Source organism: Tachypleus tridentatus, chromosome 1 (genome assembly GCF_004210375.1).
Source record: "Tachypleus tridentatus isolate NWPU-2018 chromosome 1, ASM421037v1, whole genome shotgun sequence".
Taxonomy (NCBI): domain Eukaryota; kingdom Metazoa; phylum Arthropoda; class Merostomata; order Xiphosura; family Limulidae; genus Tachypleus; species Tachypleus tridentatus.
In genome coordinates this window covers 174,957,502-174,978,138 of record NC_134825.1, presented here as the reverse complement: position 1 = coordinate 174,978,138, position 20,637 = coordinate 174,957,502, and the positions used below count along the sequence as shown (strand labels likewise).

The following is a 20,637-nucleotide window of genomic DNA, read 5'->3' as shown; positions in this document are numbered from 1 at the left end:
GATATTTCTCACGTTTTAAATTTAAATAAAATCTGATTATTCAAGATTTTTAAGTGCTCCACACTTTAAGTGCGATTTGAAATTGTGGTCATTTTTTAAAACTGAGAAATGTACTAATTGAACTGATTGGTCTTGACATTAGTGAAACATTACTATTAAAGATAGTTTAAAATGACGCTTCAATGAAGTAAACTTATGATACTTTATCAAATAAACTTTTAATTTATAATTTAGATTAATGCGCTGTTGGAGGACCTCGGACTTGGACAAGTTAAACATACCCGGGTCCATGATCTTACAGAATCTGAGAAAAGACGATTAAACGTAGCTTGTCGACTTATGTTAGATACCGGTAAGTGGCACTACAATCCACTTGGATATGCTAATATTCCTTTTTACTCATTTTATAATGCTAAAATGTCTAAACTTTGTAAAGGACTGGCTGTTGAGTATTGTGATAAATATATATATATATAAAACAACAATTTTTTAAAATAGTAATATAAACTAATAAAAACAGATTAGAAAGACTTACCAAATCGATACACCACAAACTTAGCTATAATTAAAGTTTAGAGTGCTCTGTTTGGGTGCCCTCACAGTTAACTATAAAATAAAAATGATTTACAGTTTTAAGACATTTTATGGAATGTCTAAGGACTATAAGACTGAGTTACAGGAAAATACATTAAGGAAACATTTTCGATAAATTTTGAATATTCTCCATAAAATCGATTTTTTTTCAGTATTTTTGTATGTGGCGTATCATGTTAGAATACCAAACAACTCATTTTATATCACAGATATCGTGTTGTTGGACCAACCCACAAAAGGCATGGACATTTTTGACTCTTTCTTCTTAGTGGAATATCTTCGTCAGTGGGCCAGTAGAGGGCGCATCGTCATCCTTACTATCCATCCGCCAACTTACGAGATATTTACAATGATTTCAAGGGGTAACCATTTTGTTCTCTTAAGAAAATAAACAACAAACAACCTTACATTATTCTGTGCTGAAACATATTTTTTTATTCACGGCGTTCTCAGTTTGATATAACAAGTTGTTATTCATATTTTCACCATAAAATGATAGGATTAGATTTCTATAAATAACCTTGATTTTCTAAGGAAATTCTCTACTTTATTTATTCATGTAGTTGCTCTAGTTTCCACGGGAAGAATGCTGTACCACGGCAAGAGGAAAGATATGCTTACATATTTTGCTTATATAGATCTTCCCTGCCCGGCTTACAAGAATCCTTCTGATTATTATTGTAAGTTATCATTGATTTGACGTTTAAAGTTTGTATTGAAAGTTAACCTTGACTTTTATAAACACAGAAATTATTAATTTTCAATGAATTTATTTTATTCTACGTAATATTCTTAAAGGATAAATAAACTTGAACACAGTTTTTTTTTTACTCAAGCACAAAAACAATTGTAATGTAAATTCGTATTGTTTATTTCAAATATTCTCTTAATATTGATTTTAAATAAAGTCACAATTTGATGTTGTCTTCAGGATAAATGAAAAATACAGAAGTAATTTATAACGTTTCTGTGAACCTGATCTAATTCCGGTGTAATGAGTTAACAGCACTACCTTGTGGAGCTTAGTGACACAATTTGAACTTAATTGAAGTTACCATCTGATGTTGTCTTCTAGATAAATAAATAAGTTCGAAGTAATTTATAACGTTTCTGTGAACCTGACCTAATATCAGCGTAATGAGTTAATACCGCCATCTTGTGGTGTTTAATGATACAGTTTGAATTTAAATGATGTCACTGTTTGACGTTGTCTTCTAGGACTAATCAGAACTAGTATTTTTTTCTTCTGTGGTGCTGTATCATCGATTATTAATAGATTTACAAGTTCACATTAACTACTGGTTGGTGTTTCAGGTCTCATGACGTAATAATTACATATATCAATCTGTATTTCAGTTAAAAAAGTGTAAACATGTTGCTGATTTATTCGCGTATACACATAATTTTTTATTTTTTTTTTATTTACGGCAAATCTTCCGTCACCATCCTTAATTCTGAATTACTGGCAGCCAATGAGTAATAGCCAACTATACTACATTCACACAAAGGAAGTGACTGTCATTTTTATAATATACTTACGGGTTAAAGTGAAGGAAATATTTTGTAATATCGTACGGATTTGAACTCCAAAATCTAGAGCTCCATCACAGGTACAACCTACGCCATCTACACAGAAATAGAACAATTACAGTGTGTTATTTTATAAAAGGGATAGGATGTTTATCCCAGCTGTGATCTCGAAAGTTGATTGTAAAATGAAGAATAATCGTTAATGTTGTAATTCTGAGATATTTCGGCTAGTACCATACGAGAAAGAAAAAAGGAAAACGTTGCAGGGGAAACACGTCTACTTGTAATACCCACACTACCAGCTGTACTCCGGTGGGTAAGTTTTAAGTTTGTGAACTTAAAATACGGGTCTTTATTCCTTCCCCTTAGTGGACAGAGTACAGGTAGTGCGTTATATAGCTTTGCATTAACAAAATAAATATAACCTTGCACGCACCGAAGGTCCCGTAATTTTAGCGATGGTGTTTCACCCCAAATTGTACTGTTAGATTATGACAAATAATTTTAGCTGAGTAAAGGAAGCCGTGTTTGTTTGTGTGTGTGTCTATGTTTATATGGGGAATAAAGTTATGTTTGATTATTATGTTCTAACCGAAAATTTCGATATTTCTTTCTTGGAAGACGTACAAAATGTTTTTTATTTTGTGATATCTTTTGTTAGTGGATTTGGTGACGTTGGATAATTTGTCGCCGGAAGCTATGTTGGAATCGAGTCAACGAATTGAAAATCTCATAGAGATATTTCGTCGCCGCCAGGAGGCGCTTTCAGATCCTGGTCCTCCTGCTATGCCACCATCTACTGTTAAGCGAGCCAACTTTTTCACCCAGGTTTTAGCTCTCTGGATGTAAGCTGAGTTTATAATTTTCTGCGTAGACCATAAAACTATGTATAAAGATACAATAATAAAAGAGATATAATATAAACAGTAGTTACTAACAGAGACTTATCTTTGAACTTGAGTACCGGGTGTATTTTCTATTTTACATTGTATTATTTCTTAGCCTAAACATTTAGTTTATTACCGTATTTTACGTTTTGTAAGACGCTACATCGTGGAAGACGCATCCTTATTTTGGAAAGACAATTCTAAGAAAAAAATATTTTGACTCAGAAACCAACACCTTGATGTAACCTTGACTTTTTGTCAACCTACTGAGTAAATACAGTTAAATACACCATATTATTCACAGTATATTAATAATATTAGTTAAACTGAATGTTTTATGTTATTGAAAATACTTGTAATTGGTAAGTAATGAGATTACGATCTGTATGAGAGGCCGTTTTGAATAAACCCTAATCTAACATCTTGCCTTAACTTTTGTCTTGGAAGACTCATGGGGATTTTTCAAGGTATTTTTATAGAAAAAAGTGCGTCTTACAAGGCGTAAAATATGGTACTTTTAGAAGACATTTTGTACAATATATTAAAAGCTTATTAAAGTTTCTAAAATGGTCGTGAGTTAGGTCTTAGAATATATAAGTTTATTAAGTGATAGCTTTAAGTATGGTGAAGTTTAGTCCTAATTACACTAAAAGCAAAAAATTCAACTCTATCAAATATACGCCGTACTTAATAAAGGCTTAGGTAATATTAGGACAATAAGGCCTTATAGATTTCAGTGTGTGAAATTTAAATTGTTTTGTATTATCCGAGAAATTTTGTATTTAAAGAAATACTGTTCCAATTTGGGTTAATAAATGTGATTGCAAACATTTTTCGGGTCTCAGTTATTTATTAATAGTAACATTTGAGTGAAAACATAAAACGAACGTGTACAATATTACTAATAAGGTAATATATGTCAACCACACCATATCTGCTATATCCAGAGCCCACGACAGAAAAGTAGTGACTGACATGCAGCCACACTGAAACTAGAGATATCTTTTATCACAATGTATTACTTATTTTAACATAGTTTATTATTAACTACTGGCTGGACGGAAGTTATGTAAATTCATGCTTAATGAAAGGTTATGTTAGAACATGAAAAGCTGTTTTCGTTATATGTAATTGTAAAGAACACAAAGTGTGAAACTGTAAATTTGCACGTATTTCCGCATGGACTCAAAAAACCTTCCTGTCAAATTTAGTGTCGTACAGCTAATAGGGGATAAAGTAGTTACATGGACAGACAACGGACAGTACTATTATAGTCGTTGAAAAAACCTTCAAAATGGTGAACTAGCAAGCCAAATTTCTTAATGAATTTACTTACTGAGTTGATGATTCTTTAGCCCGATCTAGTGTAGGATATTGAAACTATATTTTTTGTGTGGAAAATGTATTTGAAAAGTGTTTATAATTTTCTTATTTTACAGAAATGCAGTTAGAGCCTATCGTACAAGTATTTGAAAAGTGTTTATAAATTTTGGTTTAACAAAAATACAGTTAGTGCATATCGAACAAGTGTTTGTAATTTTATCATCTAAGATAGACGTAGTACTGTTGTAAGTGTGATTTTTATCACGAGAATAAGAAACCCTGGTAAAAACGCTATTTAAGTAGATTAGAATAATGAATTGGTTTGTTTATTCCAGACGTGTGTTAATCTATATGTTTCCGTATAACATCCTTCACTTTGTTTCGGACGTCTTCCTCTCGTCCTTGATGTCCATCCTAGTTGGAGTGATTTATTGGAAAGTTAGAGGTGGACTCGAACAAGAGTTTGTGCTGGACAGGATTGGTGTGTATTACGTCATAATGGGCGTGGCTTTGCTGCCAATGATGTTGAACTACGTAACAGATGGTGAGCACTATATTGACCTGAACAGTAATTAAGACGCTCAGAGTCGACAGAGTGAAATGTTCTTGAGGCCTTTTCTATAAAACCTATTTTTTAAAGTAAAATAATTGTTCAACTAAATTACATTAGACCACGAATATAGAAATAAAAGCGTTTTATTCAAATATAAAACTGGACATAACATTTTATTATTTTAATAATCTACCACTAGATGTCACTGCCCTTTTTTATCTTAGTTGCTAAGCCATAATTTATACAAATAAGCTATTTACAATATGCTCATCGCAGGTATTCTAATCCGAGTTTTGGCATTATAAGCTCTCAGATTTTGCCGCTGAACCATCGAGGGTTCGGTAAGTTAGATGCATAACATGAAGGTATCGAGGGTTCGGTAAGTTAGATGCATAACATGAAGGTATCGAGGGTTCGGTAAGTTAGATGCATAACATGAAGGTATCGAGGGCTCGGTAAGTTAGATGCATAACATGAAGGTATCTGTGTATTATATGTTTTTAGTGGTTGTTATACACAAAGTTAGTTTAAACTGAAAGCTTTACTCAAGATAGTAGTGCAAAAAACTAAACATTTTCACTAGAGGGAGTTTAACCTTGGATTTTATAATTGTAAGTCTAGAAACTAAGCGGTGATGACGTAAATAACGCTACTATCGAGCTCAGTTTACGTTCATAACAAATATTTAAATTTTCTCAAATTTTTAATTGCACGTTTGTAGCGAAACGAAAAAAATGAAAATTAATGGTGTTTTTATGAGTGTGTAGCTAGCTATTTCACACTATGAGGTTTTTATATTCGTCTAGTTTATATCACATTGTTTAATTGTGTAATTAGTGGATTTCGAAGAATTAAATAATTATTACGTTCTATTTATCTTATTATGTAATATCACCGATAACGCACGTGTGTTATATTTAGTAGATCTGGGAGATTTAAAATAAATTTATATTTTATTTATATCACCAGTGTGGAGAGACAAAGCGTCAGTGTCACGTGACTTTCGAGATGGGCTGTATTCCCGCTTCGCCTACATCATGTCAAAGGTGGGTTAACTTTAGAAATAAAGTTAGCTGCTAAAGTAAACTATTGTATTTTACTTCAAACTAAATAGCAATAAATATTTATTATACAGTGTTTTAATATCTAAGTGTTATAATATACATGAGTTATTCCAACACAGACTAAGTAAAGTCTACTGTTCTTTCTCACTAACCAGATACTGGTTTCTTCATATAACAACTATGAAGGTGTTAAATAATCTCTTAAGTCTACTCTTTAGTTAAAACTAGTAAAACATTTTATCAAGGCTGATCTTTAATAAACAGAGAACAACCATTACATTCATGTACTGAAGATAAGTTGAAAATATATATATATATACAAGTAATAAAAAACATTTTCTAAATGTAGGGATGATACAGCTGTATATAGATCATCCGTACTGACTTTCAGTATTAAAGTGTAAAGTTACACTGTGAAATGTACGAGTATAAAATGGTTACGAGGTTGGTTAATTTGACCGAGCTCGTAGCGAAAGTCTGTAATAATCAAGAAATGTTTTGACTCAGTTTTCTTTGTACGTAAGTCCCTAGTCATACTACTTTGATACCCTGGCGTGAGTATAATATGACAGTGAACTGCATACCGATAGTCAATAATATACAACTTCCAAGTGTAGTGATAATAAAGTCAAGTGATAATTTTACAATGTAACATTAAATTTCAATATTGAAAGTCGTGTAGGATGATCCATATATAAGTGTATTTTCCCTTATATATATATATATGCGTTTTGTGGCGTTTTTACCCTAACTGAAAGCTACTGTATTCTATGAACGTTTGTAATAAAATTTAATACTATGTGTATTGATTTCTCTTTTTTTTACTCTTTTACTTCATATTTAATATAGGGGTTGGCTCCCTAAAAATACCAGTTGTATAGTATGCAAAGCATTGAGTGTTCCACATGTTACAATCAATCATCTTTTGTTGGCTGGTAACTCCTGTTTCACCATATATTTAAGTATTTAGATGAAAACAAAATTCCCGTAAAAAACAAACAAATTTCAGAGGGTAATGACAACCTCGTTTGCACTAGAATTACGACTTTTTAAAACATACTACTGAATATTACGACCAAGTGATCACATTGTTTAATGCCTAGAAACACAGTCTAAACTGTCATTAGAGATAAAGTAGTTGTATAGTTATCATGACTGAAACAACAATAAAGATGAACAGTTGGTCACTTTCTGGCTTGATTTCTTAGCAATGGTTTATTGTTATCTTGGTTAGAGAAGTAAAATAAAACTCTGTCACTATTTCTTTTTAACGTGCTTGTTTGTATTATGCCTAGTAAGTACCTTGGCCATTCCTTCATATAGAGACTACGGACTGTATAACAAAAGAAGCGAATTATCGCCTAACTATTAATCTATTGTGGATAGTTTGAGTCACAACCTTGTTATCTTTGTGGTAAGTCAGGAGTAAATATTATTCCAAAGTTGTTTTTGTAAAACCAACCTAAAACTTATTCTCATATTTCCTACAACGCTCGATAGCGTAACATAGCGCTATAATATCGCAATATAAGTTTTCTTCCTCTATTTTTCCACTTTTCTTTGCTTTAATATATTTTTTTCCTTCTCAGTTTTCTCCCTTTTTTACGACACTCAAATTCTTCCCGAATTTGCAAAAACTCAAAATTTCTTTCTAGTACGGTTTCGACAAAGAGGTTGGAGAATATTTACCTCTGTGATAACTTGAAGGTAGTAAAAACTTTTTTGTTTTCTCTCTGGTGTTTTATTGATAGATTTTTTCTTAAATTTTTTTAGGTAACTTATAGCTTACCCCCAGCAGCGGCAGTGTGTCTTTCTTACATCGTACCTGTTTATTCTATAGCTGGACTGGATACGGACGCAAGAGTGAACTCCTTTGGTGTATATATTGGCTATAATTTGCTTTATTTACTGACCATACGCATGCTCTTTATGGCTTTGGGATGGATGTTTTCGTCGCGCCATCTAGCGGCTGGCCTTGGTGGCATAATTCTAACATTGTGCGCAACTACTGCCGGATACACGGTGCATTTTACTGACTTATCCCTTGTGCTGTCTTGGTTCCAATGGGTATCGCCCATGCGCTGGATGATGGAACAGATCGTCAGATGGGAGTTCACTGGAAAACACAATACAATAGGGAACGTTACGAAATACTTCTGCACTCGTAATCCTGTTATCCAACAGGAAAATAGCATTTTGGTGAAAGCGGATTGTGGGATACTGAGTGATATTCACGCGCTGAGGTTACACCAATACCGCACAACATGGCCGCTTTACCTGCCAATCATCGTAACACTTGCCTTTCATCTAGCTTGGTTTCTGATTGGATTGTTTGCATTTTTTATGTTTAATCAACAACCAAAACAAACCCGGAAGCGAACGGCCGTCTAATCTAAACCAAACGAAAAAAAGCACGTTTAAATTAATTTTAGGTGTCAGGGTTCTTGATTGGTGTAACGAAATATAGTCGGACCTTTGTTTTGTGTGAGATCATTAGCAAGAAAAAACAAGAACAAAGAAATGTTTTCACCATTAGGCACAAAGAATCAAAGCTGAGGTCAGGGTACTGTTAACAGATCTGCAACAGATGGTATGAATATAGTACCTTTTCTGGGGTTGAAATGTAATATTTACAACGTATTCAATGGAAATTGTTGCTTTAAATATTGTTTAAATTAAAGACAAACTAAAAGGTAAAAGTTGTTTAGAACAAGATATAATATAACTGACATATCTGTTAGTGATATAACTTAATGCATTGTGACAAGATATAATATAACTGACATATCTGTTAGTGATATAACTTAATGCATTGTGACTTAATGGGTAACTGAACTGTCTACAAGTGGAAAGTTTGATCTAATGTACAGTTAATGGTATTGGTGTATTGTGACTTAGTGGGTAACTGAACTGTCTACAAGTGGAAAGTTTGATCTAATGTACAGTTAATGGTATTGGTGTATTTTGACTTAGTGGGTAACTGAAGTGTCTACAAGTGGAAAGTTTGATCTAATGTACAGTTAATGGTATTGGTGTATTGTGACTTAGTGGGTAACTGAACTGTCTACAAGTGGAAAGTTTGATCTAATGTATTGGTGTATTGTGACTTAATGGGTAACTGAACTGTCTACAAGTGGATGGTTTGATCTAATGTACAGTTAATGGTATTGGTGTATTGTGACTTAATGGGTAACTGAACTGTCTACAAGTGGAAGGTTTGATCTAATGTACAGTTAATGGTATTGGTGTATTGTGACTTAATGGGTAACTGAACTGTCTACAAGTGGAAAGTTTGATCTAATGTACAGTTAATGGTATTGGTGTATTGTGACTTAATGGGTAATTGAAGTGTCAACTAGTTGTATGATTGACAGTTGATGGTATTGTCAACATATCGTAGCAGTGGTGGTTCTTATTATAAAAAATGTTATATTTCAAATTATGTTGTTTTCTTTCTTATTTAATGAAGAATGATTTTTGTAATTACTTTATTTATTGGTTTGTTTGCAACTAACTTATATTAAACACTTTTATTCGAAATAAAAGAACATTATAGTGAGGTTTCTTCATATGTAGACTTTCTTATGATACAAAAAATTACAAGCTTTCAGCTTTTTATTGTATTTTTTTGTTAAACAATTATTTTTGTATTAAATAGTTTCAGTTGTGTGATTTAGTACAGGTTTGAAATTCTTTAAACGTAGTTGGTAGTTTGTTGTTTTCTGGAAATTAAATAATTATAACTGATTTTTATATTTTATTTTTAAAAGTTCAAATCTCATATGTAGTAGATGGCGACACTAGCTTCATTATGATAAGAATTTTGTTTTGTGTTTTTCTTGGTAACATATACAAATTCCAGTTATTTTTCCAGGTATTTTTAGGGAACGTGCCAAAATCTGGAGTTCAGGTTCCCGCCATATTTATTTATTTAATAGTAAGAATTTTTATAACATCAGTATAATAAATCTGATTACTTATCGTTCTTATTTCAACTGCAACCAGAGCATTTATGTATATAATAACGTTAGTGTTAACGCATGGGTACATAGGAAGTCATTTTGTATTTGCTATCCTTATATGTCAGTATTAATGTGTAGGGCACATTGGACATCAATTTACGTATTTGCTATCCTTATATGTCAGTATTAATGTGTAGGGCACATTGAACATCAATTTACACATTTGCTATCCTTACATGTATGTTTTTTTGAGAACAGTGCATGTGACGTTTTTTGATGTGTAAATAAATGATTTTTTTTGGTGATTAGTGACTAGATTTATTTTTCAAGTAACTTCTCATATCACTTTATATTACCTTATACATTAAACATAAATTATACATTGAAGTTGAACCCAATATATCCATAATGGCGTTTATCTATTGTACTGCCCGGCATGGCCAGGTGGTTAAGTCACTCGACTCGTAATCTAAGGGTACTCGTTCGAATCTCTGTGGCCCGGCATGGCCTAGCGCGTAAGGCGTGCGACTCGTAATCCGAGGGTCGCGGGTTCGCGCCCGCGTCGCGCTAAACATGCTCGCCCTCCCAGCCGTGGGGGTGTATAATGTGACGGTCAATCCCACTATTCGTTGGTAAAAGAGTAGCCCAAGAGTTGGCGGTGGGTGGTGATGACTAGCTGCCTTCCCTCTAGTCTTACACTGCTAAATTAGGGACGGCTAGCACAGATAGCCCTCGAGTAGCTTTGTGCGAAATTCCAAAACAAACAAAACAATCGAATCTCTGTTACACCAAACATACTTGTCCTTTCAGCCGTTGGAAGATTATAATGTGACAGTCAATCTTATTCTTCGTTGGTAAAAGAGTAGGCAGTGGGTGGTGATGACTAGCTACCTTCCATCTAGTCGTACACTGTTAAATTGCGGCGGGTAGCGCATATAGTCCTCGTGTAGCTTTGCGCGAAATTAAAAATTTATTCTATTTACCGTTTCGGAAATCGTAGTAATTAGAAAATTTACCTTAACATTTACTACACCGATAAATGTCAGTGGATATTTACCTTCTGTAGTATTTTGTTAAAATTGTGATTTCCAGGCTTCTTACTATGAAGGGCCACTTTTTTAATTTTTTCCCCACGGAACTCATTTTTTTGAAAGATTGTTTATCCAACAAACTTTTTATTAGCTAACTAGCAACATTACCCTGGTGTTAGAAATACAAACAAAAATACTCTCTATATTTCCGTTCCGTATTTTGATAGGTAAAAAATATTTTGTGAATTAGTAAAAAACAATAAATAATCTTAGATTTGATTTTTGAAAGTAAACTACGAACCTGTTTTAAATTAGGGCTTTATTTTGAACCAATTGTTTTCCTTCATTGACAAGTAAGAATAGTTCTTATGGAAAATATTTGAACTATCTTATGAGTACCCGTTAGGATGAACAGGTTAAGCCTAGCTTTGTTCTTGTGATCCCCCGTCGTCTCGCCTCAAATATTAAAATTCCAAACTGTAAGTATGTATGTAATATGATGTTTAATTTGCTTGTAACGTAAATTTAAAATATTTTTATGAATTTGATATCTCATTCACGTTGTCGTATGAAATATACTGATTCTGCATGCATTTATTTTGTGTGTGAGGTTAAATATACCATGTATTTGTAGATATATAGTTAATGATCTATAACTAATTAGGCCTAAAATGCTATATTCTAAATTAACTCAAACTTACCAAAAAATATCTAGTCTGCGTAGAATTTATTCATCTAATGTTAACAATAAAATTACCTGTTCGGCTAGCAGACGATAGACGCATATGTCAACTAAAAACTGTCATTTTGTGTACCTTCATTTGAGGGAAGTGTGACCTGTTCAGTGAACTCGGCGGACAAACAAGCAAATAAACACAGATTTTGAGTTATATGTATAAATAATCAACTCGTTTTCCCATTTGCAGTATCAAGTAAAATACATGTATAATTGAATGCGAAATAAAACAAAAATATCAAAAAACGTACTTGTTTAATGCGAAGGAATTACTCTCAGGGGTCTGAAGAATCGCTGTATTAGAGGAAGACTTTAATAATACTAGTGGAAGATCTATGACGCAAGAGGTAGACACACAAAACGTATCACATGATTTGCCAATTTGGCTTTTGATATCGAAGCAGGGTTTTTAGCATTACAAGCTTTCAAACTTTCCGCTAGGTTCAGTAGAGTTGTTAAAAACATACTGTTGTAAGATGAAATAGATTCTAACGTGTATAATATCCCACAACTGTATTATTTGGAATAATAATACCGTATTACTTCTAATTTAAGACCCACCTTTTTTCACATTTTTCGCGTCTTAATTTCTAGGTATTATTTTTTCACTCTTCGAAAGTCTCGCAAACATAATTTTCTTCGAAAAACAAAGATTTAAAAAAAAAAATCCCGCATTAACAGATTGGACTATAATTTAAAAAGAACTCAGGAAGTCTAAAAAATTACGTACAAAACGTCAAATTTGCCGATGTCAGCGCCTCTAGCGGTGTAGTTGGATATCACCGTCCTCAGTCTGTTTGACTTTTCTCTTGTTCAGATCGTATTTTACTGTGTTTAACTTATTTTTATTACGTTTTACGTACGATACCGAATTTAAAAGAAAAGTTCTTTTGTGCACCGAACAGATTGGGAATCGTGGAGTAGATAAAAAGTAGTATATACAGTGAGACAAATGTACGTCGTTGCCATGGTATCAAAACCAAAGTTGTTTTTTTGCAAGAAGAGTACAAAGTCGTTTTGTGGTCCAAGATGCCGCCGTTTTTACGTATTTCAGAGAATTACGAAATAGAGGACTCTCTGTAACGAGAGAACTCTTAATATTAAAAACTAATGTGCAGGAAATAGTGGTATTTATTTTAAGGACAATAATTAGTCAAAAATGGCCGTCAGATTTTGAAGATGGAACACAAGATGACGATTTTTTGTGACAATAGTGAATCAAGCGATGAATATGTTTCAACTTTAGAATGTTAACAGTCAGTCAGAAGAAACATCAGAGTAACATTCTGATTAAATAAGGAAACATTGTTGTAACGAAAATGTTTAATTTCCTGTATATTGTATATACTTTTTAATAATATTTCATTTTACATACATTATTAACATTTTTTGATTTGTTAATAAACTCTTTTTAAAACGTATTTACTCATTTTTAATTATCATCCAATTTGTTTTCCTGAAAATCCCTTATTAACAGTGGGGTGTTAAATTATTGCGTCTGAAATTATTGGGCGTCTTAATTTCGAAGTTTTATGGTAAATTAATCAGTAAATATTAACTTAAAACTAGTTTCACTAGTACATATTACAATGTTGTTTGTTTAGCGTAAAGCCGCATGGTGAGCGATTTGTGCTTTGTCCACCACGGGAATCCCACTCTGGGTTCCAGTATTGTAAATCCGGAAATTTACCGCTGACCCACCAGGGGGACATAAATATTTCGAAGGACGAGTTTTACATTAATTTAATTCTGTTTTTGTGACACAAAGTAAGTTGTATAAACTGTATATTTTAAAAACTGAATACAATTATTGATATAAATTGAAACTTAATTACCACAAGACATAAATTATTAAAATAAACGTTCCACTGCGCCCTCGTTTGTTGACTGTTGGTACTTGTGGTACATTATTTTTATTAAACGTCTACATAAATACAATTCGCTTTGAAAACCTGAACTAATGCCACATGATATTCTGCTTATAAAATAAGAACCTAATTTTAATTCAGTCACACTACAGATTATTTGTGCTTTAGGTTTATGATGTGCAAATATTTCAGGTTTTTTTTTGTTTGGTTGGTATGTGCAATATTTTATGTGTATTTACAAAAAACAAATTATCTGAGTACCAAACTAAATTATCACTTAATTGTGAAAAAGGTTAAAGTTTTATGATTTCCTTTGTGTCCCTAGTGGGAAAACAACATTACAAACTCAGTGACAAAAGACTAGTCGTTAGAGTTTTTGTCTTTCTGTTAAAGTTCTTTATGACTGGTTATTCATTCTAAGTCACACAAATATTTCTTGTTCAGAGTCCGAGTGATAACCCTGTAAGTAAACCCCAGAGTCATACGACGGGACGTCATCGTCCCGATAATACAGCGTGCCAAAGGATCTCGCTCGTCTTCTGTCATATTGTGGCGCCATCTTCCGCTTTGAGCAACAACGAAGACATTCTTCATTATTGGTTGATAGATGGCACTGCGCAGTGTTTTTCATCTGTGTGCCATGAGATCTTCGTTGTGCAAAACGAGGTTTATTCGGGACGCAATGACTAGAAGAGGAAGACAGAGTTGAAGAAGGGGAAGTGGTGTTTGTTTGGTTATATCCATCAGACAACGATTCCAAGCTTGGACTATCCTCATCCTCGTCACTGGTGTCGTTTTCCGCCATCTGCTGGCGATCTCTCAGTTCAGCAATAGTGTCATACAGGGAAAGAAGCTTTCGGAAAAGCTCATTGTCTTCATCAATGAGAGAACCCTAAAAAACGAAATATATATTGTAATTAATCTACAAACTTGTACCAAACGTTTGTCAGATATGTTAATAGTTTGAGAGTTTTTTTTATCGGGCTAGACGTTTCAAATAAACAGGTTAGCTTCCACAACTTCACAGATATTTTATTTTTCAATGTAGTACTGATTGTAAAAACAAAAAGAATGAATTATATCACGAAAAAATGTTAATAATTTTAATTACAAATCATATATAAAAAATCAGACATAATAAACGAGCATACATTTACAAAAGTAAAAACATTTCGCTGGCCGGTGAGTCGACGTTAAACTTATGGAATATATAATTCTACAAGTTTGGTTCTGGTTCTTGCGTTTGGAATATCGCAGATAGCCCATCGTGCAGTTTTGTTCTTAAAATAAATGGCCAGAGTAACACCTCCACGACTACATAGGTACAAGGAACAAAACTCTGGGCCATGTCTGGGTTACTGTTCTTATGTATCTAAACATTGCTAAGTCACATTACAAACAGCAGTTTCATCTAATTTTAAATTAAGCAGTCAATAACGTGGTAAAATTAGCATTGTTCTTCTTGAAAGGAACCAAACATATAGTAAAGAAAGAAGGGCAGGCATGACCCACTAGAATATATCAATCTGGTTGAAACGTAACACACGCCTTAATAGTAAACTGCTTTCTACGAATATCAGGTCAAACTAAAGGACATAGGGGCAGAACAAAACGTGAAATGAGGGAATGTATGGGGTTAAGCTGCTACATCTTATTAATAGTTGCCCACTACCCGACGTGACATCTAGGGTTTGGAATCCTACTTCCTGTGGAATGGCATTTTAATTAATTTTCAAAACAAAAAGTGACAAAATCTGACCAAAACATGTTAGTATAGAAAACGACTAAGTTATAACAAGCATACATAAACAAGGGTGTTTATTCCACTCGTGAAAGTTAAATCGTCTGATAAATTTCCTTCAAGTGATTCAGCTGGAAACTTAAGGGCTTATAATACTAAAATTCGAGGTTCGATTCTTCTTTAGCTTTAGTACAGATAGACCAAACAAATCGCTTGATTATAATAAGTTTAGTTCAAATTAAATCACATTTCACAAGATTTCATATTTTTATTTTTTTTTAGAAATCCTCTATATCATTTACTATCGCCATAGTTACACACAAAGGTAGCACATCTGATTGGTGCTTATGGCAACATTTTGAAAAACTGGCGTGTTCTGGGAGGTGATTGACACTGATAGAACAATCTGCTGAGGATGACTGACAGTATGAAAACAACTTGGAGATAGAATAAGTCTTCCAAAGACATTCCATTGGTAATTGAAGTGGGAGGGGCAATCGATGTTGTTTTCCACAATAAACTGGATGACTCGCGTGTTTTTTTTTTTTTTTTAACAGCTGAGGTTTGGTGCTAGGTTTCAATGTACGGAAGGAAAATGCTTCGTGTTAGATAAAAGTCAATACCTTTCTTCTCTGGTTCTTAAAGCACGATACAAGTTCGTGCAACCAGTAAATTGTCTGTCTTTGTCTTGGTTTTGAAGCGAATTTTTTAAGACTTCTACAACGAGCAAACCATGCAATAAAGATCTGTGTAACAGTACATTAGGACTTCTTTTATTCTACTTTAAAATCTCTATAATGTTTAATTACTAAATATTAGTTTTCTAGAACTTGTACTGTCATTGTTAATATCGTACTAGATTCTTAAACAATATAAACACAAAAACTTTTCTTTTGAATTTCATGCAAAGCTACATGAGAGCTATCCGCTTTGGCCATCATTTATACAGTGATGAAAGATCAGAGGGAAGGCAGCTAGTCATCACCATCCAGCGTCAACTCTTAGGCTACTTTATTTTTAACTAAGAATTATGGGATTGACTGTAACATACAACAACCTCACGGTTGAAAGGGCGATCACATTTGTTAGGACTGGAATTCGAATTCCCGGCCCTCACCTTGCGAGTTAAAAACTCTAACCACCTGACAATCCAGGCCTTAAACACGAAGAGAAATGCAACTTATTTCTCCTGTTAGAAACATATATGAATACAGGTGGCACGAACTGACAATAAATATTTATTTGTTTGTTTTTGAACATCGCGCAAAGCTACACAAGAGCTATCTGCGCCAGCCATCCTTAATTTATCAGTTTAAGATTAGAGGGAAGGCAGCTAGTCATCACCACCCACCGCTAACTCTTGGGCTACTCTTTTACCTACGAATAGTAGTATTGACTGTAACATTATAACGCTCCATGGCTAAAAGGGGCGAGCAATGTTGTGTGACGAGAATTCGAACCCACAACCTTCAGATTACGAGTTAAACGCCTTAACCACCTGGTCATCCTGGGCCTAACAATAAAGAATAATTAATCACAATTTGACATATCTAGACATAGGACATAACCTTGAAGCCGGATAAGTGATAAATCAATAAAGTTTCTGTATCTTTATATATCCAGACAACAAAGACATACTCGTGTCATGGTTGTAATTCTCTCTCTCCGCATTGTTCCCTTAAATCACTATTGGATTGTAGCACTAACAGAAATTATAACATCACGTGGTGTCCACGTAATTTTGTCGAGAGTCAGATAATCGCACCGAATAAAAAGAAATTCCAGATATATTTATATTTCTCAGCCCTTGCAAATGTTTATGATGGTATGTCGTCTAATATACAAATATTAGAGGTTAAACTTGGATTAACCCTAACTTACAGAATCCTAAGTTGCTGATTCGTTAATTATTTTGAATTATGAGTAAAGTTAATTGAAGTAATAATAAATGGTAATAAAAACCTGGTGTTTAAAGAAGTAAACAATTTAAATTGTTAGTTAACTTGACTAAAATGTACATAATTAATCTAGTTCACATCGAAATAGTTGTAACTGAACCAATTTCACTACTGTATCTGCATGGTATCTCAAACGGCCTGATGAGTCCTGGCACTAACCGAAAGGCCTAGTCGGTACTGGATATGGCAGGCATAGCGTGGATGATATATTGTTATACATTATTCTACTTTCATTTAAAAGTTTTTAGAATGGATTCTGCAGGTACCATATTTGTTGTAAAAATATCAATTGAAACTGACAGTCTCCAGTGTTCTAGACCCACGGTTAAATATCTAACACCTAAATTGATGTCTGTTTATACTTATATTATTTCTTCAGCGGCTTAGGTTATAAATTTCAATATATAGTTTGATTGAACTGTTTCTTGCTAGATATGATAAAACCGTTTATTCTACTCCACAAGACACCTGACGGCGTATATTTAAGTTGTAGTTCATTGGTTAAAATGTATGGCCTGCACTCGGTCCACTTATGTGTTGGTAGTGGAACATGGTGGTGAATGTCAGATTAAAAACCTACCCTTGAGATGCTCAAGCATATTTTGTTCTGCTGGTGGTGCTGACTAAACGAGATGATTGGAGTCCCGGTCATGTCCTTGAAACAAATTTCGGAAAATACAAGTGTGGTGGACAGCTTATTTTTCGGGACAACCCTTGCATTTTGGGGTGGATATTATCAGGGTTTGTTTTGTTTGTTTTGGAATTTCGCACAAAGCTACTCGAGGGCTATCTGTGCTAGCCGTCCCTAATTTAGTAGTGTAAGACTAGAGGGAAGGCAGCTAGTCATCACCACCCACCGCCAACTCTGGGGCTACTCTTTTACCAACGAATAGTGGGATTGACCGTCACATTATACACCCCCACGGCTGGGAGGGCGAGCATGTTTAGCGCGACGCGGGTGCGAACCCGCGACCCTCGGATTACGAGTCGCACGCCTTACGCGCTTGGCCATGCCAGGCCTATTATCAGGGACAACCATGGACATTTTTCACTTCTGGAGGGGATTTTTGTGCACAGTTCTCGCTAGAAGAACGTTTCCACATTATTACACCACTTGGCCCAGCATGACCAGGTGGTTAAGACACTCACCTCGTAATTTGAGCATCGCGGGTTCGAATCCCCGTCATACCAAACATGCTGGCCCTTTCAGCGGTGGGGGTGTTATAATGTGACGATCAATCCCACTATTCATTGGTAAAATAGAAGCCCAAGATTTGGCGGTGGGTGGTGATGACTAACTGCCTTCCCTCTAGTCCTACACTGCACGGTGGGTGGTAATGACTAGCTAGCTGACTTCTCTCTAGTCCTACACTGCAAAATTAGGGACGGCTAGAGCACATAGCCCTTGTGTATTTTTGGTTTGTTTGGTTTGGTTTATTTTGAATATCGCGCAATTACAACACTTTCAGCAATGTACACTGTGAGAGTAACACAGAGAAAGTGAAATTCTTCTTGTGTTTCTATCTTCCTTTTTACACTCGTCTTGGTTCAACAAACGATGAAATGCGACTTTCCGGACCAAATTACACATTTACATCCATTATTCAAAGTACTGTAATAGCCAATGAAATTATCTTTTTGTGGTTACACATAAAGATAGCAGTTTTAGTTCTAGTTTTCGGCAGCTACGTTACAGTTTTTACAATGTTATTCGCATGCCAAAGTTGGGCTGAAAATATCCCTCGTTCCACGTGGACTGTTTGGTTTGAGAACGCTTAGAGGAAGATCGTGTGGTAAGTAATATACCGAGTAGTTCCATTTAAGTTTCACAACATCCATGGTTTACCCGAACGTCTTGAGGCCGTTTCATTTCGTGCTAGATACGCCCTCCTATTAGTAAAACATGCCCGGCATAGCAAGGTGGGTTAAGGTGTTCAACTCGTAATCCGAGGGTCGCAGGTTCGAATCCTGGTCGCACCAATCATGCTCGCCCTTTCAGCTGTGAGGGCGTTATAATGTGACGGTGAATCCTACTATTCGTTGGTAAAAGAGTAGCCCAAGAGTCGGCGGTGGGTGGTGATGACTAACTGCCGGGACGGCTAGCGCAGTATAATCCTTGTAGCTTTGAGCGAAATTTAAAAACAAACAAACATTAATAAAACACTCAATACGATGATGAAGAACTGACGTGTGTTTTTTTTTTTTCCCGTTGTCTTAATTACCATTAATCACGAAATCTCTGGACACCCCTGGTTTTTATAATAAACCTAAATACCCGCAAAGATTGGACTGTATTGTTAATTAATGACTTACCACGGATGTTACAGGGACAGCTTTTACCGGATCATGAGAGCTTAGAATGATTGGTGACTTACTGTCTTTTCAAATATGTTATATTAAAAATATATTACAATACATTTTTACAACAGTAGACGTATTTTACGTTGTAAACCTTTACACGTATTACAGATTGATTAATAAATTAAACCGTTGTCTGTAATGACTCAGTTACTTGTTAGAACGTATTGTATTTTTAACATTAAATTACCATTTTATAATTCAATTATTCAAATGGTGGTTTTATAAAATACACTGTATATCATATCGCTCATGGTAGAAATGTGAAGCTCAAAATAAACAAAGGTTACATTTCTTAGTGAATGGATATAATTATGGTTTATTTTCAAAGGTTAAGTTTTGAAACGTTTAAAATGGGTTCTGTTCTCCTTACCCATCCTTTCGTTGAGTGTTTGTTAACAGACAAACAGTGGCCCTGTCAATGACCAGATTTGTTTCTGACCACACGTGAAACCAAGAAGTTGGAACGTGGGCCTTGCATGAGCGCCCATGCAGAAAACAAAAGACAAGGGGCGGTGTGTTTTCTACTAGGGACAGGTTAAGTCATAAGAGGAGAGAGAGAAAGCCTCGCATTCTCTTATTAACAATCTCATACAGTACGACGGCCTACACCAACAACTCGTTTATCACGACGAGCACTTGTAGCTACAGATTGATTTCCTATAATAGGATAAATACTAGCTGAACTTCTCAAATTTTTATGAACAAGTTGACTTAAGCAGAACACAGACAAGACGTACCACAGTTAGACAAGACTTACCACAGTTGCAGCCGTGACTCCGTAATGGAATTACGTCTTCTTGTACGCAAAATTAAAATACATTTGTATGTATGTATGCTACGAAGGTAAAATATGTGTTATATTAAAAATATATTACAATACATTTTTACAACAGTAGACACAGGTAAGGGTTTTAATTTTTTACAAGTTTATCTACATTTAAAAATAAGTTCCACTTCCCTTTCTTATGTCGGTCTATTAATTAAATACTTTTAGTCCTCAGGCTATCCTCTTGTGGGTCAGTGGTAAAT

General features: G+C 34.4%; 2 protein-coding genes and 1 long non-coding RNA gene across 3 annotated transcripts in view; 1 reads left to right on the top strand and 2 right to left on the bottom strand.

The window, feature by feature from the left end:
• The window catches only part of LOC143230592 (ATP-binding cassette sub-family G member 8-like), a 35,398-nt gene extending 25,230 nt beyond the window's left edge, over positions 1 to 10,168 (top strand). The window contains 7 exon segments of the mRNA XM_076464405.1: positions 235 to 352; positions 804 to 956; positions 1,158 to 1,274; positions 2,786 to 2,969; positions 4,670 to 4,878; positions 5,857 to 5,933; positions 7,725 to 10,168. Of these exon segments, the coding sequence (XP_076320520.1) occupies positions 235 to 352; positions 804 to 956; positions 1,158 to 1,274; positions 2,786 to 2,969; positions 4,670 to 4,878; positions 5,857 to 5,933; positions 7,725 to 8,342 (1,476 nt within the window). The 3' untranslated portion in view covers positions 8,343 to 10,168.
• On the bottom strand, positions 4,629 to 12,251 carry LOC143230596 (uncharacterized). Its single transcript, XR_013016536.1, has 2 exons — positions 11,932 to 12,251; positions 4,629 to 4,961 (listed from the first exon to the last, which is right to left on the bottom strand). It is a non-coding gene; the product is annotated as an uncharacterized LOC143230596 (long non-coding RNA).
• A 1,197-nt stretch (positions 12,252 to 13,448) lies between these two features.
• The window catches only part of LOC143230586 (uncharacterized), a 28,448-nt gene continuing 21,259 nt past the window's right edge, over positions 13,449 to 20,637 (bottom strand). The window contains exon 2 of the mRNA XM_076464397.1: positions 13,449 to 14,440. Coding sequence (XP_076320512.1) covers positions 13,970 to 14,440 — 471 coding nt within the window. The 3' untranslated portion in view covers positions 13,449 to 13,969. The remainder of the gene's footprint in view (positions 14,441 to 20,637) is intronic.